The 25,710-nt window shown below is 36.9% G+C and overlaps 1 protein-coding gene across 1 annotated transcript; it reads left to right on the top strand.

The window, feature by feature from the left end:
- Positions 1-2,215: 2,215 nt before the first annotated feature.
- On the top strand, positions 2,216-19,377 carry CCT5 (chaperonin containing TCP1 subunit 5). Its single transcript, XM_089244809.1, has 9 exons — positions 2,216-2,533; positions 5,962-6,022; positions 7,398-7,761; positions 10,780-11,122; positions 12,583-12,702; positions 13,325-13,510; positions 15,525-15,662; positions 15,900-16,080; positions 19,097-19,377. The coding sequence occupies exons 1-9, from the start codon at positions 2,429-2,431 to the stop codon at positions 19,225-19,227; spliced, it is 1,629 nt and encodes a 542-aa protein (XP_089100935.1). The 5' UTR covers positions 2,216-2,428; the 3' UTR covers positions 19,228-19,377.
- Positions 19,378-25,710: the final 6,333 nt, after the last annotated feature.

The raw sequence follows: 25,710 nt of genomic DNA, 5'->3' as shown, positions 1-25,710 counted from the left end.
ATTAAATTAATAACGTTAAAAATATAAACACGACCCGCTGACGCACCGATTGGAATACAACGGAGAAAAATGAATCAAATGACGAATGACTCTCTAGCCTTATTCCGATCCCGTGGTTTGTCTTTCCAATATTAATTATGTCGATTCTTCCCTTTTCAAAACCCATCAACAGTTAATCAGCTTAATGAATCATAGAATAGACATGTTTATTTAACAGTGACGAACTCGCATTGTGAGGAACCGAAACCGACCATGACCCCCCCCCCCCTCCACCACTTTGTTCCCCATAGGGGGATATGTGTAAGCTGGTTAATAACCAAAGAATTTGAGCCAAGGTGGAAGAACGATACACTAAGCACCGAAAGACCGGCAGCAGTCAGGCAGGCGAGCAAGAAGGCCCTGGCTTTTGCCCCCCTGGCTTTTGAAAATACACTAAAAATGGTGTATATCAATACATTGAGTACATGTTCTTTGTCCACCCCTGGAAAAGATTTGCATGTCCGAAATTCGGACACTGGCCGTGTCACTATTTAATGAAATCGGCCAATTCGTGCAGTAAGCGGGCTCGTTGCGAATTGGCCAATTTCGGGCTTTGGCAGTAGCATATACAAGGAGGAATATGGATGAGGTTCACGTATGGTTTAGTAGTAGTAGTAGCACCAGCAGCACTAAATATTTACGCACAACACTAGATACGCACTCAAACTATTAGGTACATAAATGTAACTGCTTAAAGTTGGTCTTAAGATGGTCACTTCGTGAACTGGCCAGCCCAGTTGACCCGGCCAACGTCCGAAATTCGGGCTTTCGCAGGGATTTAGCCGGCCCCTATATATCGATCCCTATACATCTCTATATCGATCCCTATGATTCGTGGTCATCGCCAAATTATTTAGCCACTATCATATTCTTTTTTTTGTGGGCGCTATATCTTATAATTATGCCCATATCTAATTATAAATGGCATAACACACATCATAATTATTATGGTTAGATACCCTAACGGTCAAAGAAATCTGAATATCGATATGTTAGTGTACATATATAGAGCTGTACAGGGATCGACATATAAGGGCCGACCAACGCCCGAAGAAAACCCGGATTTCGGACATTGGCAGGGTCAACTGAGCTGGCCACATCACGAAGTGGCCAATTTCGGGCTTCGGCAGTAACATATACACATTATACTTATACTAGCTTAGGTTTGTTAACATTAGAGCCTCTTCTTTTTTTGCCTTACATCATATAATTAGGGTTGCCAGATGTCTCGTATTTCAAAGAAATTACTTGATTATACCATACTAAATACGATGGAGGTACTAGTATCATGACCAGGAAAGTACACGGGATCGGCTTTTTTTTTTTGGGGGGGGGGGGGCATAAAGAATTTTTCCAGAGAAATTTCGATTTATTAAAAAAAAGGCAAATATATTCCCCTCTCAATTTCTGAGATTTTTTTTCCTGTCATTAATTCTGCTAGGGAACCTTAGAGGAGAAATAGATCGTTGATACAAGGGCGTAGCGAGAGGGACTTGGGGGAGTCTGGTACCCCCCGAAATGTGAGAAAATGACCGATAAAACGGAAAAAGATGGCCAAATCAATTGCTTTATCACTTTGTTTCCCCCCCCCGAAAAGAAAGTAGTCCCCTCCGAACGAAATTTCTGGCTACGTCCAGTGGCGGATTAAAGTCGGTCGAGGCTCAGGGCGCGGAAAATATTGGGCCCCTTAAATTAGAAAAAGTGTGAAGTTTGGGTTCTTTAGAAATCAGGGGCCCTGGCACGTGCCCGGTTCACCCGCCGTTAAATCCGCCCCTGGTATGATAACCCCTGGATGTAGGAAACGCATTTACTGAAATTTCATTTCAAAACTGCATTCACGTTTCAAAATGGGATTCAAAGTTGGCGCGCGCGCGTTTACGATATATTTAATACGAAATATAGAACTTGTGCTGTCATCTAACGAGCAACCTGATAAGTGCATTTGATTTTAAAAGACAACCTTCTAGAATAGTGTAAAATCTTGTTGCTAGATGACGCTATACATACTAAGCAAGATATTTTTTTTTTTTTTAGAAAATGAATACTGTAGAACAATTTATAAATTTTCTATAGAGAAATTTATGCATAATTCAGTTTGAGGCTCAAAATACTATGATCATTACTCTGTTTTACCAACTTTGAAAAAAAAATCATGTACAGGAGGAAGTTATGTAAAAAAAACTATCCCTCGATACCGGGTTGCGTTCTTGCCTACTTTTCCACGGCGTGCTCGCAGACAATTAATGAACCGTAAATTCGTCGTATTTATGATATAATCGTTAATTATAATTAATTTCGCACTCCAAACCTCGTTTGATTTCTCGTTAGGGAATTTCAGCCTCCCTAATCGTCTGGAGTGCATTTTGAATAACTCAAATTAGGTTTTGAGATGACAGCTGTGGGTCATTTAGCGTTTGATGAATTCGGCCGCCCTTTTCTCATTTTGAAAGATCAAGATAGTAAGAAACGTCTGTCGGGGCTCGATGCTATCAAGGTATATTATAATTATAATACTTATAAACTCAATTAGGAACAGATGCTGTATCTCAATTATAACTAACTAACCAACGTGGGTGGGGTTAAGAACTGCTGTTCAGGCCTTAAATTTCCATCATTAAACCATAATGTTTGAGTCATTAACGCTAATTGAGTCATTAAAAGGAATTTCATATTCTGTGTAACATCTGGCTACGATTCCATAAGCGAGGTTGCTGCCAAATTGGCGATTTCTGACTCGGCCTAGGTTTTGCCCCCCCCCACCTTAGTGACTCGAAATTATTCTAGCTTCTACTTTTCAGTATGCTATCCCTAACAAGCTTTAGGCAACTGCTAATAGATGGCACCATTTCCAACTCAACTCCTTAACCGCAGTAAATTGCAGTATAGCAGACATGCTGAGTTTTGTCATGGAAGGGGGGGGGGGGGGCGGCGGCGACCAAATTTGTTTTGAATTTTAATTGTAATTTCATGTAAAAGCTGCAGCGATTTTGATGGGAAAACAGGTTTTTGTATGTTTGAGTATCTGGGGATAGACAGGTCTGGACCTGGATTTACAGATTTCCACGCACAGACTTAACAGATTGGCGCAGCTGAAATACTGTCAAACCTCATAGTGGACACCTCCCGTTAATGGACACTTTTTCGAATTCTGTTCACGGACTGTAGTGTATTTTGCAATATAACCTAAAGACGTTCTATGTAACTGTTCTCTTAAAGTGTTGTCTTAATGTGTCGGTCATTAGTTCTCAAACTTTTGTGGCAGTTTCTTGTCCTAGCTACTGTCTATCCATGGCTCCCACAGAATCTGACGAAGAACCGCTTCAAAGCACCGAACAGGCACGCATCAATAATAACAGTTCCTGTGATGCTTCCTTGACAAGTGTTATGACACCCGTTTTGAGAACCACTGGTGTCGATCATCACTCTGCTATGAAGCTAGGCTGGAAGAGATCTCGGCAACAATATCAGTCTGCCGGCAGAGTTGCTGCATTCATTCGTTTGCGTAGACCAGCGATGGCCAACGTTTTTTTGTTTGAGGGGCAGCATACATCAGCTGCAGCATCATGAGATAGCATAATGATTCCACTCTGGTGTATAAGCCTTAGTAGGAACAGCTATGGTATAATCATTTTTTTTTTGTGATTTTTTTTCTTTTTTGTGAGAGTGAAACATGGTTTTGTACGTCTTTCTGGCCAAAGGGAAAAAATCACCAAAGAATTGATAATACTAGGGCTTGGAGAGATATAGATGGCTTCTTTCTCAGCCGGAGATATCAAGGAAACAATTATTTTCCGGATATTGTGCTGAGGTGAGCTCGGAAAGAAAAGTCATCACGTCTCCGCCGGGACTCGAACCCAGGCCCTCTTGCATACCGGCAAGCATACTTCAGTGCCTCACGACACAGTGCGTGAAATTAGGAAGGCAGGGTCATGTGTCTCCAGTGGTGTAGATGGCAGCATGCTTGTCCGGTATGCAAGAGGGCCTGGGTTCGAGTCCCGGCGGAGACGTGATGACTTTTCTTTCCTAGCTCACCTCAACATAATATCCGGAAAACAATTGTTTCCTTGAATACTAGGGCTGTTAAAAATGATAAAAAAGAAAAAAAAAACCAAAAACTAACACGCAAAACATATTAGGAAAACGGAATATACAATATAAAGTATAAAGAAGTAGTGGGGGGTGGGGAGCTCCAGAATACTAATGGACTTATTCAAATGCTGCGCTATATAGGAAATCCTATTACTAGCGATATCTAGGGATGACTTCAGACGATAACAAACAGTGAAGAAGGCAAAGGAAATACTAGACGACGGGGTGAAATCCCAAAACGAAAGAAAATGGCCAGTCAGGTAGAAAAAATGCCAACAAGCAATAAAGGAAATTCCCAAAAACGATAGATTTTTCCTTGCTTGGAACAGCTGTCGTATGGTCCGCCACTTGGCGATTATTTGGCACCACTCGTCTGATGGCCCGACGAAGAGTCGCCAAGGCCGTCAGACACTACAGACTCTGAAAAAAAAACTGTGCAAAACATAATAGAAACCACCAAGCATAAAAATATCAGTTAAAAAAAATTACACCTGGCCTATTTTTTTAATAATAAATGATCGGGGCATAAGGAATTCCGGGCATAACTATTCTATGTATTAAAACTAAAACCCGGACCCTTTTTTTTAAATAAACGGATCCGGGCATGAAAAATTCTGTAAGTTCATTTTAAATAATAAACCGATAAAACAGAAGGCATGACAATGGATGAATAACTAATGAATACAACGAAATAATAAAACGGTATGATACAACCTGAGCAGTAGATAATAATCCAAATGATGTAAGCTACAGAAGGGAGAAATAATCAGGGAGAGAGAGACGTGCTGGAAATGGAACAATGGCTGCTTAGAATTTTTGAAAAAACGCTGTGAACAAAAGAAAAATCCTGTTTGGTGAAGCCAGCGGCATCTAGTATCACCCAACGAAACCGGAAAAGTGTTAAAAAATATGGCAACCCAGAGAAGCATTATGACGGTCTTGGCGACTTATCGCGAGAAAAAAGTTGCCAAAGTCGTGGCGGACCATACTGCATCTGTTCCCCTTGCTTTTCCCCCAGCATTTTTATCTTGGATGTTTTGGAGCAAATGCAGTATGGTCCGCCACGACTTTGGCGACTTTTTTCTCATGATAAGTCGCCAAGGCAGTCATAATGCTTCTCTGGGTTGCTGTATTTTTGAACACTTTTCCGGTTTCGTTGGGCGATACTAGATGGCGCTGGCTTCACCAAACAGGATTTTTCTTTTGTTCACCGCATTTTTTCAAAAATTCTAAGCAGCCGTTATTCCATTTCCAGCGCGTCTCTCTCTCTCTCATTATTATTCCTCCCTTCTGTAGCACTAGTTATTTGGATTATCTACTGCTCAGGTTGTATCATACCATTTATTATTTTGTTGTATTTATTAGTTATTCATCCATTGCCATGCCTTCTGTTTTATCGGTTTATTATTTAAAATGAACCTATAGAATTTTTCATGCCCGGATCCGTTTATTTAAAAACAAGGGTCCGGGTTTTAGTTTTAATACATAGAATATTTATGCCCGGAATTCCTTATTCCCCGATCTTTTTATTATTAAAAAAATGGGCCAGGTGTAATTTTTTTTAACTGATATTTTTTTTCTATTTTTATGCTTGGTGGTTTCTATTATGTTTTGCATGCTGATGTTTTTTTTTTCTGCGTCCGTAGTGTCTGACGGCCTTGGCTACTCTTCGTCGGGCCATCAGACATGTGTGGCGCCAAATAATCGGCAAGTGGCAGACCATACAACAGCTGTTTCAAAAATGGACTGTTCCCAATAGAAACTTCCTATATGACTGTAAAGTTGAGTTATATTCCGATGCTAAGCTTCATTATGTTTTAATTATCTTTTCAGTCGCACATTGTAGCTGCTAAAAATGTATCCAACACCATACGGAGTTCACTCGGACCAAAAGGTAAATACTTATTGCATATAACTCCCCTCCTCTGTTCAATCTTGTATATGAAGATGATTTCCCATGGACTATGGCAGGGCTTGACAAAACAAGAAAAAATCTAGGCACCAACCAAATATTTCCAAAGCCAAGCACATTTCTTTTGTGTGAACTAATAATCACAAGCAAATTTTAGGCTCCAATATAAATTTTTCAGTCACTGGCAACCTGGCACCAAGGGCATCATGGTCCCCTGGGTCGAGTGATTTTTCTGACGCCCTACCTGGTAAAATATAGAAAATTTTAGATCTCATTTTTGCAAGGTCCTTCTCCTCTCAAGTCGTCCTGGCCTGTGCATCAAGACGGCACTGCCTATCCCCCCCCCCCCCCCAAGGCAGAATGCACTGAACAACACTGTGATGCATGTCTCGGAACAATCTGGAAGAATTTTAAGAAAAGTGTAGAAAACACTTTTATGGGGAATTTTTACCAATAAGACCGGATGCATCCCACCTTTTTACAGATTTCAAGGCGTAAGAAATTAAGACACATTGGAATTTTTATCACAGGACGTTTCTGGTCAGCTGAGACTCATTGCCGAACAATGCATAACATTCTGCTTTGTGGGCCTGGTGACTATCATTTGTCAATTCCTGGACTAGTGCCATACATAAGATTTTTTTTTTGGGGGGGGGGGGGCATATTTTTTTGCCATCTCCCAATGGTAAAATTTGATCATTTCAATGCAGTGATTTTTGTTGCACCATAAAAATTCCCATTTTTCTTTTCCTAAATTTTGCTCCCCCTTTCTAGTACTGGCTTGCCGTGGGCTATGATTGAATAGTTTTGTTCTATTTAGTTGTCATGAATATAGGTGACTGGAATTGACATTTCTCTCGCACAGCTGACAAACATTTTCATAAGGCAGATCAACTGATAAGAAGTTTTTCTGATTAATCGCAGCAAAGCATTGCAAGCCCTGCCTGACAATCACATAAATAAAGGCTTTGCCCTTGACTTCACCACCGTTTCGTGAAGATTCTTGTCACTCATGCAAGCAAAATATGGTTTCATTGGTCGTTCTTAACTGACTAACAGCCCAAAAAATTTTTCATCATAGTTTGAATGAGTGATGTGAAAGCCTAATCCCTTTATTTCTCATTGAAATCACAAATGTATAAGAAGTTCTGATTTTAAAAATTTCAAACTCATCAATAACTGTTGAGGAAAGAGATGACTTCTGTCAAAATAGCAAATGTGTCGATAGTCATCCTGATAACTCATCTTAAATAAATTATATTTTGCTATTTAAATATTTTTACATCCACACCGATGTTATGAAAAATGTTTTGTTTCATATGATAATTCTTGTTTGATGAACTTATAAATTTCCCAGGACTGGATAAGATGATGATTTCTTCTGACGGTGATGTCACAGTCACTAATGATGGTGCCACGATTTTGAAGATGATGGATGTGGATCACCAGATAGCCAAGTTGCTGGTTCAGCTATCCCAGTCTCAAGATGATGAAATTGGTGATGGTACGACTGGTGTTGTCGTACTCGCTGGTGCTCTTCTCGAACAGGCGGAGCAACTTATCAACCGCGGAATCCATCCTATCCGTGTTGCTGATGGTTTCGAGGCTGCTGCAAGGTTTGCCATGACCCATTTGGACAAGATTAGCGATTCGTTTCCCTTTGATAAAGACAACCTTGAACCTTTGATCATGACCGCAATGACCACTCTCAGTTCGAAAATGTGAGTACAGTTTCTGATATGATAGTATTTAAACAATATCAATATTAAATCTGTCATATTAGATGATGTGTACGGTTAAACCTATATATAATGGTACTTGAAAGACCAGAAGAAAATTACCATACCATCACACACACATAATTATCTTAATTGATGGAATAGGCTATGCACCCAAGAGCGATTTAATTATAGACTATAGTGGATTATACCTTGTGGAACAATGGCTCCTGTAGCCTCTAGCGAGGGAATAGCATAGCTGCCAAATCTCCCAACTTTCTACTCCATCTCCCGGACTCCCAAAAAATTCTTGGATCTCCCGAATTCATCAAACAAAACATTTACCTGGACAAAAAAACTCCATTGCTTTCATTTTTTAATCCCTGAAAAGACATTTCAAGTAGGGATGGGATGAATAGTGATTTGGCCAAATAACCGAATACTGAATATTCGGCTAAAGTTTTGGCTTAGTATAATTTTTTTAATTCATCACAATTATGAATAATACTGATATTTTTAATTAAAAAATAAAATTATTGGTAATTTTAAATGATTGAAATTGAATTTTAATTATGCAATTTATTATTTGAATAAATATTTAAAAAATGGCAGTTGGAAGACTCATTGTTACGATATTTAAAATCAAATTTAGCTATCATATATTGTATTTTAATATTACTTTCAGAATCAAATTTATTTTTAAAATTTTTTACCAATTTTACATCTAGGTAAGAAAATGTCAACCATTATTTACTTTTAACTACAGTGCATCAGATTTACTACTTATTCTATTATTCCCCCAAGATGTTCTTTGTCCCTTTCGTTAGCTAAATACGTATCTTGTCTGGGTGGGCCTACGTCCTTGATTTGGTGAACTTGTGTAGTTCATACTCGCATCTATTGTATTGTAGTAGGATTTTATTTTCAGTTTAGTGTTTCCCTATTCTTGAAATTCACCCTGACATAACCTCTTTCACAGAAAGAGATATACCCACACAATAAAATATAATCAGTATAAATTTTTAATTTGTGTGAGAAATTCCAATTAATTTTTTGAAATTAGTTTGTTATTCTTAGATTTACAGATATTCGGCCGAATATGTCAGCATTATTCAGCAAGAGGGCCAGATAGCCTGAATATTGAATAGTGGCAGAATATTCGTCCCATCTCTAATTTCAAGCATAATGTAAATTGTGGCCCATTGCATCAAATCAAAAAAAAAAAAAAAAAAAAATCATTTTCAAGGGGAGGAAGACAAAATTCGCCAAGCAGCAGTATCGATTCGGCTTTTTGAAATTCAAAATTAGTGAGAAGAGTTTCAGTTGCTGTAACTAAGTCTTGTTTCTGGCCTGATGGGGATTTTTTTTTTGTCGACATGATTTAATTTTAAAGTAGCAACGACATGTAATTTAACCTTCTGGTTAGCGATGGTTGGCAACTTGACACTAATCAGTAGTGGCTTGCACAATTTTCCAAAAGGGTAAAAGTCCCTTTTATACTTTTGTTCAGAATTTGGATCTGCCTTAAACCCTCCCTAATTCTTATTTTTTCAGGGTTGACAGCTGTGAGATAGTTCTAGACGGTGTGTGGGGCTGCTTAATATTTTAGTGTACTAGCATTAAATCGCTGAGTAATTAGTTACACTGTCGCTTGTCTATCTGCTGTTACCATGCAAGCTAGCTGACATTGATCCAGCTCAGCCGCATACTGTTGTCCAAAGCAGTTTGCCCTAGCTGGGATTCTTTTACCAAAATTAATGTGCTCGTAATAGACCCTGGACACGGAGTCTTCACGACATTGGAGATGATTGACCCGTATGTCAGGCTCCGACAATTTTCAAACATAGATCCTTCGTCATACCTATAATGTGTTCACCTATGACAGCAGCACTTCTGTGATAGAAGTGCTTGGATCACTGCTTGCGTCATGTCCGTATTAGTCACAGGCTGCCCACAGTTCTTTTACATACCTCCAACTGCCCAATTCAATCGCTCTTGATTATATTTGCACTGAGTCAGGACTGGAAAATGTTATCGCTCTACAGGAATTGCACACTATTAATTTATGGAGCTTTTAACTTTCCGGATTTAAATGACAATCACAGGACTTTCGGATTGTGAATTCATATTGCCAGTTTTCAATTGTTGCCATCAATTTGAAAAGAAAACTTGAAAATGAGTTTGCTGTTCTTTGCAGCTACTGCTTTTATTTTTAGAAAACGACCCTGTCCCCATTACAGAGAAAAACTCATGTGACATCACACCTCTTACACTCCAAGCACTGTAGCCTGTATTGAAGATGATTAAAGCAATCTAAATCTATGAATGCAAACAAACATGGGATCCTGTTTGCATTGAAAACATAAAAAAAAAAACTGTTCAATTGTAAAACGGCTGGTAGATTCACTCGCCAAATTTTCTGTATGTAAAACTATGCTGACTTATATATCATAGCAGAAATTTAAAAAAAAAAAGAAGAAGAAATTGGGATCTACACACTAAAATTATTGGTCAGAAAGGACATAGCCCGTTGTGGGCTAAATTCTTAATTCACAGCTGAAACAAGGTCAATGGGTTTGAACTTGTTTGAACTTCAAGTGTGTCAATTATAATTGATTTCACGAGAAAAAGTTTAACAACACTAAAATGTCCAGCAAATATCAAATTCATAGAAGCATCATTGAAAAAAAATTGGACTTTTGAATAGCCTGGCACCAAGTGCTAACAAAAAATATGGCTGTGTTTTGTAAAATATGGGTAATATGGTCACTTAATGTATTACTTATTTTGATATGCCCATAAAAAAATGCTAAATGTTCAAAGACACGTTTATGGGATTTTTAAGTTAAACTGCCAGATTTTCACCTTCTGAAGGTTGCCAAGCCTGCATTTATTTAATCCTTTTAGGGGGCTTAAAATTTTATTATTCACTTGATATGTCTCAGTTAAACTGAATAATTTGGCGTTTTGTGTATTCTAGTTCCGTTAATATTTTACATGTATTCCATGTTTCTCACATAGTGTTAATCGCTGCTTGAGGCAGTTTGCCGAAATATGTGTGAAAGCAGTTCTGTCTGTAGCTGATCTAGAGCGAAGGGATGTTGACTTTGAGCTAATCAAAATTGAATCCAAAGAAGGCGGTCGTCTTGAAGATACCACTCTCGTCAATGGAGTACTTGTGGATAAAGACTTCAGCCATCCTCAGATGCCTAAGGCTGTGAAGAACGCTAAGCTTGCTATCCTCACCTGCCCATTTGAGCCTCCTAAGCCGAAAACCAAGCATAAGTTGGATGTGACTTCGGCAGCTGAGTACCAAGCTCTGAGGAATTATGAACAGGCGAAATTCGAAGACATGGTCCAACAAGTAATGTCCTTTACTGTCAGTTTTTATGCTTTGTGAAACACATTGTTAGTTTTTTGTTATATTTTTCTCGCTGTGTCAATCAGCAAGGTTTCTTCATGATATTAGCTTACATGCCAAAGGGTCCCATCCAGTGCGTAATAGGTGTTCTGGTAAAAAAAAAGTTCCAATAAACACAATATTTCCCTGGGCTGACCATATTTCTTCGATGAAAATACAGTACATCAGGATCCTTACAGAAGTTAACATAAACAATCTCAATCTTTGTTTTCAGTGAAGAATGAAAATTCAAGTGCTTTAAGACTATAGAAAAAACTGGGTAGTTTTGTAAAAGACATCAAGATGGCCAAAATTACAAATTTCCTGCAAAATACAGGTCATGTGGCCACTCTATATATACAGCGAAACCTGCCTAAGATAGAAACAGTATGGAACAGAGTGTTGTAAATAGTTAATGCTTTTTTCAGTCATCAGAAATTTCTTTAAGACGGAGACTCTAGAGGCAGAAACAGAAGACATTTAGTCTATTTTCAGATTTGAAAAAACTTGCTGAAACACAATTTATGGTCGAGTGCAAATTTGTTCTTTGAATGAGAAAAATTAAGTCATACCCATTCCTTTTTTGTTATGGAAACAATGTACTTAGAAAAGCGATGTAATGAACGCTTATTATTGTATCTGAAATGGTTCTCGAAGTAAGAGGTTGGGTTTGTGTGCATGGAAGCAGATTTTACTGTTTAAAATTTAGTTAAAGCCTGTTTAGCATTTCATTTATGATGAAAATGATGAGTTTTGTTAGAAAACACTTGTTTCTTAGAAAAATGTTGATAATTTCAATTCAAACTAGTTTACGAGAGGAATAGGGGAGGGAGACTATTGTTCACAATTTTAGCGATACTGTGTTTTAGCTTTTCATCCATTGTAGATGGACATCCACCAGCCACAAGAAACATGTTTTTGATTTCAACACAAAACTGCAGGTCATAGAGGCTAAAAAAAGCAAAATTTAAGTGCTTCAGAGAGATGTAGAATCTTTCTTTCACAAACATTATTGCTGTTGATTTCATTGTGACTAAAAAAAAGTATTGGATTTCCTGATTTTTTATTTTAAATATTAAAAAAAATTTCACTTTTGACAAAAGTGTTCACTCTATTGCTATTCAGTAAAATGTTTTATATTGAATTTTAACAATTAGCAAATTAAATGTGAAATTTCAAATGTATAGTAATTTGATACAACAAGCATATTTCTCATGGCATTTGCATGTTTGTTTAATACTCATTGGTTTATAGTAGTTAGGGTGTTATTCTCAAAATTTAAGTTTCAGGGCGAGATATCTCGTCATTGCTACTGAAAGGGTTAATGCTCTCTTGTGTATTCTCAAAATGATATTAAGAAGTGAAGTGTCAGATGGCCTAGCTGTAATATTTTAAAAAATTCATAAAACATTTTTTTTGACTAGGTAAAAGATACTGGAGCAAATCTGGTGATATGTCAGTGGGGTTTTGATGATGAAGCAAATCATCTCCTCTTGAGAAAAGAGTTACCTGCAGTACGATGGGTCGGTGGTCCTGAAATTGAGGTGAGTATTTAGTTTAATTGGGGGAACAAAACATATATTTAACAAATTATGTATTACCTCTCAAAAGTATCCATGTATAAATTTTCAAAATACAGTGATGTTTCAGCTGGCGAACATCTCGACTCGCGAATATTTTGGCTAACAAATATTTTTTTTGCAATCTTTCTATTGTGGCTAATGAACCTTTTAGTTAACAGGGATGTTGTACACACTCACAAAACACAGCATTGTGAGCCGAAGTTTTGTTCAATCACATCATTGAAATTACTGTCTTTAGAACCCAATTAATTTATGATTGCTTTATTTACTTTCTTAGTATGCAAATTTACTTTCTGCGTATGCCTCCATTTCGTGTGAAGTAAATGATTAAGCATATCAAAAAATTCATTAAAGCATAAGCCTAGATTTGAATGTTTTCATTGCACATGTTCTGTCAGTGCAAGATTCTTTGCACAAAATTTAACGGTCTTTAGCCATGTGTCAGAAGTTGTTCCCCCCCATAAGAATAAAATAAATATAAGTATATAGTAAATTATAAAAATGAAATTCGTTCATATGGTTTAACAAAACGTATTTTCTGTTAATTTAATTCATTTGTAACATGCATGTTCTATTTGTGCAGTTGATAGCCATTGCAACTGGTGGAAGAATTGTTCCTCGATTTGAAGAATTAACTTCGGACAAACTTGGTAAAGCTGGTATAGTTCGTGAACTTTCTTTTGGTACCACTAAGGAACACATGTTGGTGATAGAAGAATGCCAGAATTCAAGAGCTGTGACAATATTTGTTAGAGGTGGAAACAAGATGGTTAGTATATGTTCGACAACGTAAATACGTTAGTGCCACACACATACTTCCGGAACACGTGTTCCAGTATTTGCTGATTCATTATAAATTCCATAGAGGAGTGTGTATGAGGTGCATGTACAGTTTACTAGTAATAATATAGTTTTTGTTTTGCCAAACAATGATCATGGATCTCTTTTTTCCTGTAGTGTCTGACACCCTTAATTCATATTTTCTCTGGTTAGACCAGTGCTTCTTAATCTATTTTTCATCCTGCACCCACGATGCAATTTTATTCACCACACTGCACCTTTTTTGCATAATGTATTCATTTGTGACTAAATTGTTTTTGTAATTAATTGCATTAATTCATTATAAAAATTTTAAACTTGAAAGATAATTAAAAAATTAAAGTTACATATCAATTTGTGACTAATTTGTCATAGTTTTTTTGTTAGTAATAATATTTTTCTTCAATCGAAACAGAAAACAAGCATGATCCAAAAAAAAAAAAAACAGAAAATTTGATATAAGGTGTTGATATTGTGTTTTCCGAAGTACCTTCAAACTGGGAACATTTTAATTTCACATGACAAAATTCTGCAAGCAAAAGCTTTAAAAAATGTGTTAAAATGTCTGTGATTGGTATTTTTTGAGGTTTCCTACCTTTTAACATGGTAAAAAACTTATGTAGAAATATTAAAAATATTACTTATCCATTGCTCTATTTAAAATGTTTACTATGTATATTTGATTGTGTATGCTTTTCTATGCCAGTATAAAATTTCACATTTCTAATACTTTTTTATAAATTTTCAAAAACTCATTAAGAACAGCTTGCACACATTATAAAATAACATCACATCAGTGAAATTGAATAAAAATTTATTCAAAATAAACTGTTTTGTTCATAAAATGATGAAAAAAATAGATTTTCTCATTTTATGAAAAATTTGTTGAAAAAAAATAACCCAAATATTTATGAATGAATCTCAAATCTTTTTCATCATTTTATGAGCTGAACAGGTTTTTTAATCAGTTTTTAATCAATTTTATTGATGTAATGTTATCATATGTGCAATCCGTTCAAATGGGTTCTTTTAAAAATTTGTAAAAAGTCAAGTATTAGATATGTAAAATTTGATACTGGCATAGGATAACATGCATAGTCGAATATGTGTGATAAAGATTTGAAGTAAATCAATGGATAAATAATATTTTTCTTCCCCCCCCCCCCACCCCCAGAATGCTTTCCTGTACCTCTCATTGTACCACTGGATTATACATTGGTTGTAGTGTTATAATCATGTATGAGATTATCTAATTACAAAACTAAATCCAGTGCTAAAAAACCAAATGTGGAGTAAAAAAAATTTTTATGATACAGACTTCATTATAAACAATTTCAAATTTATTTAAAAGCAAGTTTTTGATGACAAATCAATCGTATCGTAGTAACACAAAATATGTGCAAAACATATATTTTCAGTTATGTGATACAACATTTTTGTTCCCCTCAGTTTTAAATATTTTAATTGCTATATTTGTATGATAAATTCTTGTATCAATGAAGATGCAAATAATGCTTTAGTTTTGGCTTGTCACATCCTTTTTCAAGCCGATATTTAATGTACCATTAATTTTCATCGCTTCCTTAGCTGTTTTATGAGCAGTTCAAACTCTATTTTGAAATATCAGATGTAAACTTTGAAAAGTTATATTTTTCTATTCTCAAAAAGAAAAGTCTTAATTTCAAATTTATTCTAAAAGTGGTTCTAGGTCATATCCTATATACTTGTGAAAAGAAGACCTGTAAGTATAAGTTCTGTGGCTTTCACAGATTTGGGTAAAGGGCGATTGAATTAGTGAAACTAAATATCAAAGGCATTGTAGAATTTTGGCTTCATAAACAAATTTATAATTCATTTATGTTAAAGTATTATCTTGTTTTGAGAATAAAAAAAATTTGAAAGTATTGTTCTCTCTGCTAGATATATTTATGTGACCATGATTGGAAATTGCTTAAATATTGCAGATATTGGAAGAAGCTAAGAGAAGCATTCATGATGCCTTATGTGTGGTGCGTAACTTAGTGAAGGATAATCGAATTGTGTATGGTGGAGGCTCTGCTGAACTAGCCTGCTCTGTTGCAGTTAGCGCAGAATCAGACAAGGTAATAATTTTTGAATTAAGGAATAACTTTTAAATATTTAATAAAATCATTGGAATAAATCCCTTATGGGAAAAAAAATGAATTTTTTTTTTATATGAAAAGCTCATTTATTTTCCATTTGTTTTTTAAAAAAGATTTGCAAGTTTTGCTTATTTGAGGCCTGAAAATTTTGTTTCTTCAATGTCAATACAATAAATTTTTCAAACACATTGAGATAATTATTTTTTATGTATATAGATATCATCATTGGAGCAGTATGCTTTCAGAGCTTTCGCTGATGCACTTGAGAGTATTCCTTTAGCATTGGCTGAAAATAGTGGGCAGGCTGCGATGGAGAGCATAGCTGAGCTGAAGTCCAGACAGATAAAAGAAAATAATCCTTGGCTTGGTGTGGATTGTATGGACAAAGGAACAAATGGTAATTTAAGCTCATTTATCTTAAGATAATTACTTGAAAATCTATTTCTAACAAATACTGTTGAAGTTCTGAATCTGAATTTGTGTAAATATTAATTGAAACACTGTTAAATTGCAATTAAAAAAAGATTACACGTTTCAATTGCTGCAGCAATCAGTTTCTGATAGAATACAGTAAAACCTTTTATGCTTTCATTCAACTTATACCAACAGTTTTTGATAGTCCCAGCTAAAGAAGATGGCTATCGCTGTTAACAGAACCCTATTCACTGTTACCAACTTTATTCTTTTCTCTGATATACAATTCTTTCATGTGGAAAATCATTCTTCCCTCCAGTTGAACATTCCTGTTCAACCAAAACATGTTTTTTATATTGAATCTTTTAGGAAAAAACTAATTTTTCCTCTTATTTAAAAGTTGATCTCTTCAATATTTACTCATAGATCCACGCACAATTCTTTCCAACCATAGATGATATCCTGGTGTCACACACATGCATTTCAAAGTTTTCCCACTGGGTGTGATTTCCTCTTCCTCCCCCTTTTCTAAAAAAGAAAACGCTTAAAACAACTTTTAAGAGATGCAATTTTTAACACAATCTAGAAATATGTCAACAAAGAAAACAGCAACATTTTGCAAATTGTTAGTAAGTGGGCAGAAAAAGTCTCGCCACAGAGAGCAACAGGCCTACAACAATATAATTATTCAATCATTACACTTCCTTCTCGGTTAGAAAACTTGATGGCCGATGGAAGCACTACACACAACAAGCACTACACACAACAAGCATTACATAGAAACAAACTGCACGTCAGGTTCACAACACATACACACACATTCCAACATGTAACAATTTGTTAGAAGTTCCGCAGAGGAATATGGACGAGGTGCATGTCTGGTTCAGTAGTAGTAGTACATGGGCAGAGTTCTGTTTGCTTGGGAACTGCAAAGTTGCTAAAATCTTTCCTTCTCAAAAAACATCAGCTATTCCATAATATTGAATAGTGGTGCTTTCTTGGGGTTGTGTATAAAGAATTTTTTCAGATTTCCCTAGATTAAATATACACATCAGATTATTTTTTTTTAGTGCACTTAGTAATTGACTGAACGTATATCTTAATAATTTATTTAACGCTTCTGTAGTATAAGTTAATACATTTGTTTATAAATATTTTCCAGTTAAGTAATTGGGTTTGATAGTATGTACAGGATGCATAGGAAAATCTTTTTATCCTGAAATAGCGCGCAAACTGTTTATCCTAAAAGTATACTTCCAATTTAAAAAAGTACACAAATAAACGTGTAGACTCAGATATGCCATTCATGTTGCAAGGGGTTGTATAGTTATTAAAATAATTTGGTCACTTTATCCTAAAAAACCCAATCATAGGAAATTATTGCCCTGGTTCTCTGGGCCCGATAAAAAAAAAAAAAAATCCATATTTTTAAGTGCAATATTCACTGAAATGTTTGTATTTAAAAAAAACTGAAAATGAGAAGAAAGGACGGCATATGAAGCATAGATTGTCCATTAGTTTATGCAGTTCTTTCCTTCATTTTCAGTGATTTATGAATTCAAATATCTTGACAAATATTGCGTTTAAAAACATGGAATTTTTGTTGGGCTTAGGAGAGACTGAAATGATTTTCTAATTTGGTTTTTTCGGATAGGGTGACCCAGCTAAAAAGTTACTTGTTTCTTTAAAATTTTAATAACTGTACGACCCCTTACAATATTAATGACGCATCTGAAGTCTTAACGTTATTTGGATAGTTTTTCAATTGAAAGTGTGCTTCTATAGGATCAGCGGTTCACAAGTTGTTGTAGGATAAAGGGACTTATGCACCCTATATATCCATATTGTAATTTGTTTTATTGATTTGTCATACTGTTAAAGGTTTAGTACAATACAATAAGTCTTGGCTTGGTATGGACAATTTTGAACAAAATTTGCTATTTCTATTAGCTTTAAATAAAAATCAATCATCCTTTGCGATATTTTTATTGTGAGTGCTTTTTGCAATTGCTGATTAATTTTTGTTTTTTCGAATCTTAAAATATTAGCGACAGCCGACTAGAAACCATATCAATGAGCCTCTGGATTATAAATTTTATGCATTAGAAATTAGTTTCCTTCTGCAAATTATTCCATCTGCTACATTCATAGTTTGACTTTTATGGACAAAAGTTTCTTTCAAATTCCCCTGTAATTTTTTTCCCCACTTCCTGATTTGGCACCCTTCCTATAAGGTCACCTTGTATGACTGCATGAGTTATTACAATGAATTGATTTAATCACCAGTAGACTGTGAGAGGAGTTTTATTATTGGGATAAAAAGCATGCTAACTAACCCAACGACGGGGGTGGGAAAAAAATGTCAATAATAAACTTTGTATGATTTGTGTGCTCTCAAAGGTTATATGGTGAAAACATTATAAATGACTTTTGTCACCAGAAAATAATGAATGTAAATTGAGTTCATTGAGATCAGGGAGTCTGCTGTTGGACCCAATGATTTAAATGATAATCACAAATTTAATAATATTTTCACCTTGTCGGGGGGAGCATTTAAAATTGGGCCGGCTGTTAGCCGTACTTTATATCAGTTTGCCAAACTTTTTGTTCCATTTCCCCTTCTCAATTTTTGCTTTCTCATCACGCTCAACTTAAGCGAAACCATTGGAAGCCTATGCTACACCCATGGCTTTTATTATCCCTCCCTCCCCTGGGCTATATTGCCCATTTCAGGAATGGTGAAATGAATGGTATTTGGGAAAAAACCTTATCAAGTCACTTTTCTAAAACAGGTTCTCACGTGCCCTTACTTTGACTATCTCCAGGTTTATACTAAGGCCCAAATGTGGTATTGATCAGTGTAATAATTGAGCCATAATTTGTTTTTATTGAACATGTTATTGAAATCATGCCTATCTTGTTTTGGATTTGTAATTCATGCTTGTAGTATAAACGTGTGTTGCGATACCAAAAGTGTCAAATTCTATTTTTTTTATTAGATATGAAAATTCAGCATGTGATCGAGACATTGAACAGCAAGAAGCAGCAAATCAGTCTCGCTACCCAGCTTGTAAAAATGATTCTGAAAATTGATGACATACGCTCATCTGAAAATGAGCAAGGCTATTAATCAACATCTTAATCTTGTATGCGTTGAGGACTCAATGCTTCCTGTGTATTAACATATAAGTTGCTTGTCATAAGTTTGTGATGCAATCTGACTGCATTTTTTTTCTCTTAATATTTCGTATTTCACAATAAAGAACAACTTACTCAATTATGCCTATTTTAAAATTCTTAGAAATTTTTTTATAGATAGTTCATATGCTTAGTTTATGATGGTTTAAATATTTATTGCCAACATATGGAGTGGCACGTATTGTATCTACTAATTTGGATTGGCAACCTCTCAAAATGCATTAGTGTATTCACTGTGATGGTTGTTAGGTCCCTACTTTGAAGACTCCGGGTGTTCATCTGAACCAAACACCAGTTCGTGTTATATGTATTTTCTGACACCTAGGATGTATAATGCAAATACCTTAGTACAATATAGAAAGATAAAGTCCAACAATGCTTGCTAAAAATCATTCAGAAATGCTCTTCACCCCACCCGACCTAGATTTCTTTGAATGCTCTATTTGCTAAAAAATTCATTGGTTAACAATTTTTCCAGCTTGTCCCGTTTTTCTCTAATATACGGTATGTATCGATATTTAAACTTACCCCTTTCTGCCACACCTTCACTGATACATTCCGCCTCACTATTACAATAATTTCACCATCACTGATATTGTCTTCATGGGTGCCTCTTTACATGGGATGTAGGTATATATGCTTGTTCGGTCATTCTGGCAGAGTTGCTGAAAAAAAAGGTTCCAAGTGACCGAAAATGAAAACAGGTCAGGAAAAATGTTAAATATTTGGCAAAAGTCAGTAAATTCTGTGAAGGGCTAAAATAAACTTTTTATCTAACCAAACACATTGCCATGGGAAATTTACTACCGCAAGAGTTGTGCCTGAAGTGTGTATGTAGTATTGTGAGTGAATTTCTGTGTTGCCATCTATATTTAAAATTGTAAATAAAGTAAACGATTATTTGTGTGTCTGTGGCGAGATTTTAATGAGAAGATCGGCTTGCAGTCAAGCCTCAAAGTTAGGAACCACAGAAAACCATATTCAGTGACCACCACTGCTGTCAGTAGGGTGAAACATGGACTCAAGACATTTGAATGGTTATGGTTTTGAATTATTGGAGTGATTAGTCAAAAAAATTAGATTTTGCTGAGAACCTGTATAAATATGTGCCACCTTGTATGCAGCAAGTAGTTTTACCCCAATGCATACTGTTGTAAATTGGGGAGGGGGACAGTTCTTTTATATTTTTACCACTATTAAGGCCGGTAGAAATAAAAATCTGAAGTGGTGGTGTTGGGGAAAATCCTGGCAGTTCTTTGCTGGGTAAATGAAATTTTGTAGTGCAATAATAGTCGTACTTGATGGACCATACCCATGAATATAGCGTACATGCCAGATCCGGGGGGGGGGGGGGTGCTGAGTCTGTTTGAGCCGCTGCCCCCAACAATTCATGAATATACAGCGCACATTACTCAATGTGATAGATACTCGGGCATGTCATTTTTCCCCCCATGTTGTAAAATGGGATTTTTCCCCCTTTCTCAGCTAAAATATTTTGTTTATTCAGAAATTTTGACTGTCAAATCTGTATCATGAATGATAGATACTTTTTGTAATGTACGGTACACGTTAAATAGATTCTTTGTGATAATCTCCCGCCCGAGGAACTGTTAATGATCAGAATCAATCGCAACGTTCAGCACTTTCAGTTGGAAGAAACTGACCATGAACACTGAAGAAACCAATTTTTAATTGCCTTACACATGCCTTCAGTGTAGTTTTCCCGGGATGGGTTGAGCACAGGGCCTTAGTATGTGCCTTATTATACAAAGAAAATTTAAACATTTGCGGGGGCCCCATTCGGCTCGAGCATGTAGTGTGCAGACTTTTTAGTTGGACTCCAAAAAATTTTTCAAATTTCACAAGAAAAATTCACATGACATCACACTTTTGAGCCATACCTCGACTACAGAGACACTGAGAAAACTTGAGGGAAAAAACAGGCCCTGTTACTACCAGGGGTAGCTCGAGACAATCTCTACCTGTGCACTGGTAGAGATTGTCTCGCGATTTTTTTTTATTTTTGCGCTTCCTGCTTATCCGCTCCCCATGCGCCCCCCCCCCCCCCACATCCTATGTTAGTACCTCTAGGCTGGAATCTTTCGCGGGCCGCAAAGCTAGATTTTTAATGGGGTGGGGGGGGGGGAACCTTCTGTAGTTAATTTAAATGTGAAAAAATTGTGAGAATAGGCCTGTATAATATAAATATATTTGACAATTTTTTCTTCCGACCATTATCTCATATTTGGCGCCGCCTCCAAATCGGACAGAAATCATTTTCTTTGACCTTTTTAAGTGAATGAAACATTTTTCACCCATTCACTTCGGATTTAGCACCCCGTTCGGCCGCAATGGGTCGCATGGCCCCAAGAGCCGCCCCTGTACGCATCACAAGAGGCATGTGCATTTTGGTTCCCTCACCTAGCATTTTTACCAGAAAAGTGAATTGAAGGCGAAGGAAAGATTCGGCTTCTCACATGTCCTGTCCCTGGACCACCAGAAACACATTTGAAATAAATTTCTTAATAAAATGAAACTAAATATTAATGTAATTATAAAATATTAACACCTCGTTATACATAATCTTCAAAGGATAATTGCAAGTGATGACTCATTATTAAGTGCTGTTTTGGGGATTAATTTATCTGGCATTAAGAACTGTAAAACGGTATTGAACCAGAAAAATCTGCTTTAAAGCAGTTAAACAATGGTGTTAGGCTTTCTTTTTGGGGAAAAAACAGATTTATCTCAAGGTCCTCTAGATTGGGGCCCTGTTAGCCTCCCGCCAGGGGTGGCAAGTCAGTCCGCCCTGAGCTGGCCAAGCACGCATTTTGCCCCCCCCCCCGTAATGTTGAAGGAGAGGTTAAAGTTAAAGAGTGAAATCTGTGTCCCTTGTGGTCCAGGGCGGAGATACGGGGGGGGGGTAATATTGCCCCCCCCCCCCCAGCGTCAAAGATGAAGTTGACTAATCTAATATATATATGCGCATATGAATCATCGTGCACCCCCAGACTTCCAAGTCTATCTCCGCCTGTGCCAGGGCGGTCCCTATTCTACCATAGAATAGAGAAGACCCGCCTGCTTTTCCCACCCCCAGTTGCGGCCCTGGCTGCGTATCTCAGTCAATAACTTTTTTACCTACTCAAATACGTCATTACTCAGCAGGAACAAAAAATGTTCGTGATAAAGTAGCGAAAAGATATACACAATAGAGCCCCCGCAAGAGCGAAAAAAAGAATCACCATTTGGAATCATTGGCCTTATTATGGGAAATTTTTCTAGAAAGGTACTACAATATTTTTCAGTAAATTAGATCCAGGGATCCCTTGTTTCAAACACAGAAGACCTTGTGTCACTGGGCCATGAAGTAGCAGCTTGCCTTGCTATAATTCCACTTCGATTTCTGTCTTCTCATCCGGATCACCATTTAACCCAGTCTCAACCCTTTTGTTTCAACGCTCCTCTCAGAAAATTTATTTTCTCATCCTCCTCCCCCCCCCCCCCCAAGTAAAGACAATCCATAGGATCTTACGAAGGTTTTTAACAACTGGCTGGTGCGAAGATATATTTTGGAAAGAGATAGAATTCAACTGCCCCTGCGGGGAATCGAACCCACGTCCTTTCACTTTCCGGGTGAACGCACTAGACTACAGAGGCACCGAATCTCTCAATCTTTCCTTGGAGCTCGTGTACACTGAGGAAAGATTGAGAGATTCGGTGCCTCTGTAGTCTAGTGCGTTCACCCGGAAAGTGAAAGGGTGTGGGTTCGATTCCCCGCAAGGGCAGTTGAATTTTCTCTCCTTCCAAAATATATCTTCGCAACAGCCAGTTGTTAAGAACCTTCGTATGGTATCGGAGAGTGACGTCATCCTTGCAAAGGCTCTTGTCCACTTTTGGGAAACGCTGATTTAACCCTTTTACGCGCGGTCAAATCAGTGTCTTCGGTCAAAAACCGAGAGAATTTTGGTTTTTTTTTATCCCCCGTTATTTTATACTCCTTTTAGTGATTTCCCCCACAAGTTGGGTATCTTTCTACTATATACATGCAAGAGCGAAAGAGAACACGTATGGTGAGGGTGAAAAGAAAAATCTACTTTTATACCCTCTTATCCTACTTATCTATCCTCCTTTTTTTGTTTTCTATTTTTTTCTCTCCTCCTCTTCTTCCTTTTTCTAACGTGCGGTTAGGTTAGGACAAGGTTACCAGATTCATTGCCTATTCGTCAAATAGAGATAATCAAAATTTGTTGGCAAAAGTTTGTTCGTGTGAAGGGGGTTTACAACCACTATTTCTCACCAGCGATCGTAACCCGTGCTCTGGGGACCACTGATAATAATCTATGAGAAAATTTTGTGAGTACGTAGAAGAATTGGGGAGCATTATTTTTACGGTTTTTATAATTATTATATTCTTTCATCATATTTTGATTTGTCTTCGTGTCACCAACGAAGGATAGGGAAGGAAAAATTTAACATAAGAAATGAAGGCCATGGACTGCGGGCTTCCCTTTACAAAATAATTATGTATTCGGTGCATAGCAATAGAAAAAAAAATTGGTTTTCCTCATCCAAGCTCACGGAATTCTTGAAATCCTTCCGAAGATCCGCAAGGGGTCCTACAACTACTCTGCGACAACACCAGCAGAAGGGCTCCGCGCGAAGCTCGTGACGTCACTGAAGAAGGTCATCTTCCCTATAATCATTAGATATATATTACAAAAACGGATAAAGATGGCACATGCGTCTGCCTGCTATATCCATATGGCCATGGCCCCATATCCTGGAGCAGGACCCCCTAGGCTAGGATCTTTTGTGAGCACCCGGTCAGATTTTTCACGGGCCCTTCTATAGCTATATATCTATAGAAGAGCCATCAACTAGTGATTTATTGCGTAAAAATATTGCATATGAATAAACTAGTTGATTTATTGCGTAAAAAAGGAAAAAATGATGAGAATTGTCCTGGGCCCCAGGGCTAGACCCCTGTCAGTCCTGCCCTTGTGGGGGGGCCATGTAAATGCCTATAGGCGAGATTAAGGCCCCTATTCAAGAGGCTATAGGTGAGATGACCGTCTCCAGTGATGTCACGAGCTTCGCACAGAGGCATTCTGCCTGGGATGGTTAGGTCTGTGATGACGTCATATAAAAGGCGTGGCATTCATTATGAAAAATATTTGAGTGTTGCATCTCCATCGAGCTTATATTACAGTTCGATGTAATATAAGCTCGATGAGATGTAATATAAGTTCGATGGCCGCATAGCCTGTAGAACGGTAAGACGCTTCCATTACTTCACGAAATCGATGGTTGATGAAGGACCATTTTAATTAATCAAACAACACGTTTTGAGTTGTGAGGGAATATTTATTCTTTTACTGAAAATACATAACTCTACATTTTCTACACATTACGTCAGAACTGCCCTTAGGGGTGTGTGACAGGTACGGTCGCACCGGGCCCCCACGTTTTGAGGGCCCCAAACTTACGGTTTAATGTTAATTCCTTTCATGAAGTCTGAATTTTCATCAGTTTATCTATAATTCTGAATTTTCATGAATGCTGCAATAATTTCATTCATTTATTCTGAATTTTCATCGGTTCTCAGACAATTTCTTTAGTAAAAAATTTAATTGGTTTAGGAACTATTTCTTTCATCAATTTTAAAATTTTTTCATTAATTTTTTTTGTCAATTCACACTTAATTGTTTTTTGTATGGATATATCCGGAGATTACTGAAAAACATATTTTTCAGTATTCAATATAATTTGTAATGGAATAATGTATACTGAGATTTTTGCCTCGCCCCAGGGCCGTCATTTCAACTTTTTCCGGGGGGGGGGGGGGGAGGGAGAACATGTACTCAATGTATGTATATATATTTATGTATACATATATATAACCAATTCTAGTGTATTTTCTAAAGCCGGGGGGGGGGGGGGAGAAACGGCCCCCAAATGACAGACCTGCTCCTGACTATCATTTCCGCACCGGTGCCCGCGTTTAGTATGGATTTCATCATGACCCTCCCAAGGGTGGGGCTGACAGGGTTCTCTAGCCCTGGGGCCAGAGACCAATATATATATATATATCACTTTTTTTTTTCGAGCTATAAATTCATTATTAAACGGCCCGTGAAATTCTGGTGTGTGCGTGTGGGGCCCCTGCCACAGGATATGGGATTATGCATTTCACATCTCCAAACCGAACTACAGTGCACTTCTATTTCACCTACAACAAAATATAGTACCACACACGAACCGCTTTCAAATCCCCATAATAATTATAATCACAACGGATAGAAATTTAACTGGAAAAAATAATAGCTAGATAAGAAATACATATTTCGATCCGATTGGCAGAGTAATTTTCCCAAGCAACCATGTGTATTTCATCATGATTCGTCATGCTTTATTT

This window comes from Pholcus phalangioides, unplaced genomic scaffold (assembly GCF_987345545.1).
Source record: "Pholcus phalangioides strain wild (caught in Gottingen) unplaced genomic scaffold, Ppha-v1.0 ptg000015l_1, whole genome shotgun sequence".
Lineage (NCBI taxonomy): Eukaryota > Metazoa > Arthropoda > Arachnida > Araneae > Pholcidae > Pholcus > Pholcus phalangioides.
The sequence above is the reverse complement of the archived record's forward strand: the minus strand, read 5'-3'. Positions and strand labels throughout refer to the sequence as shown.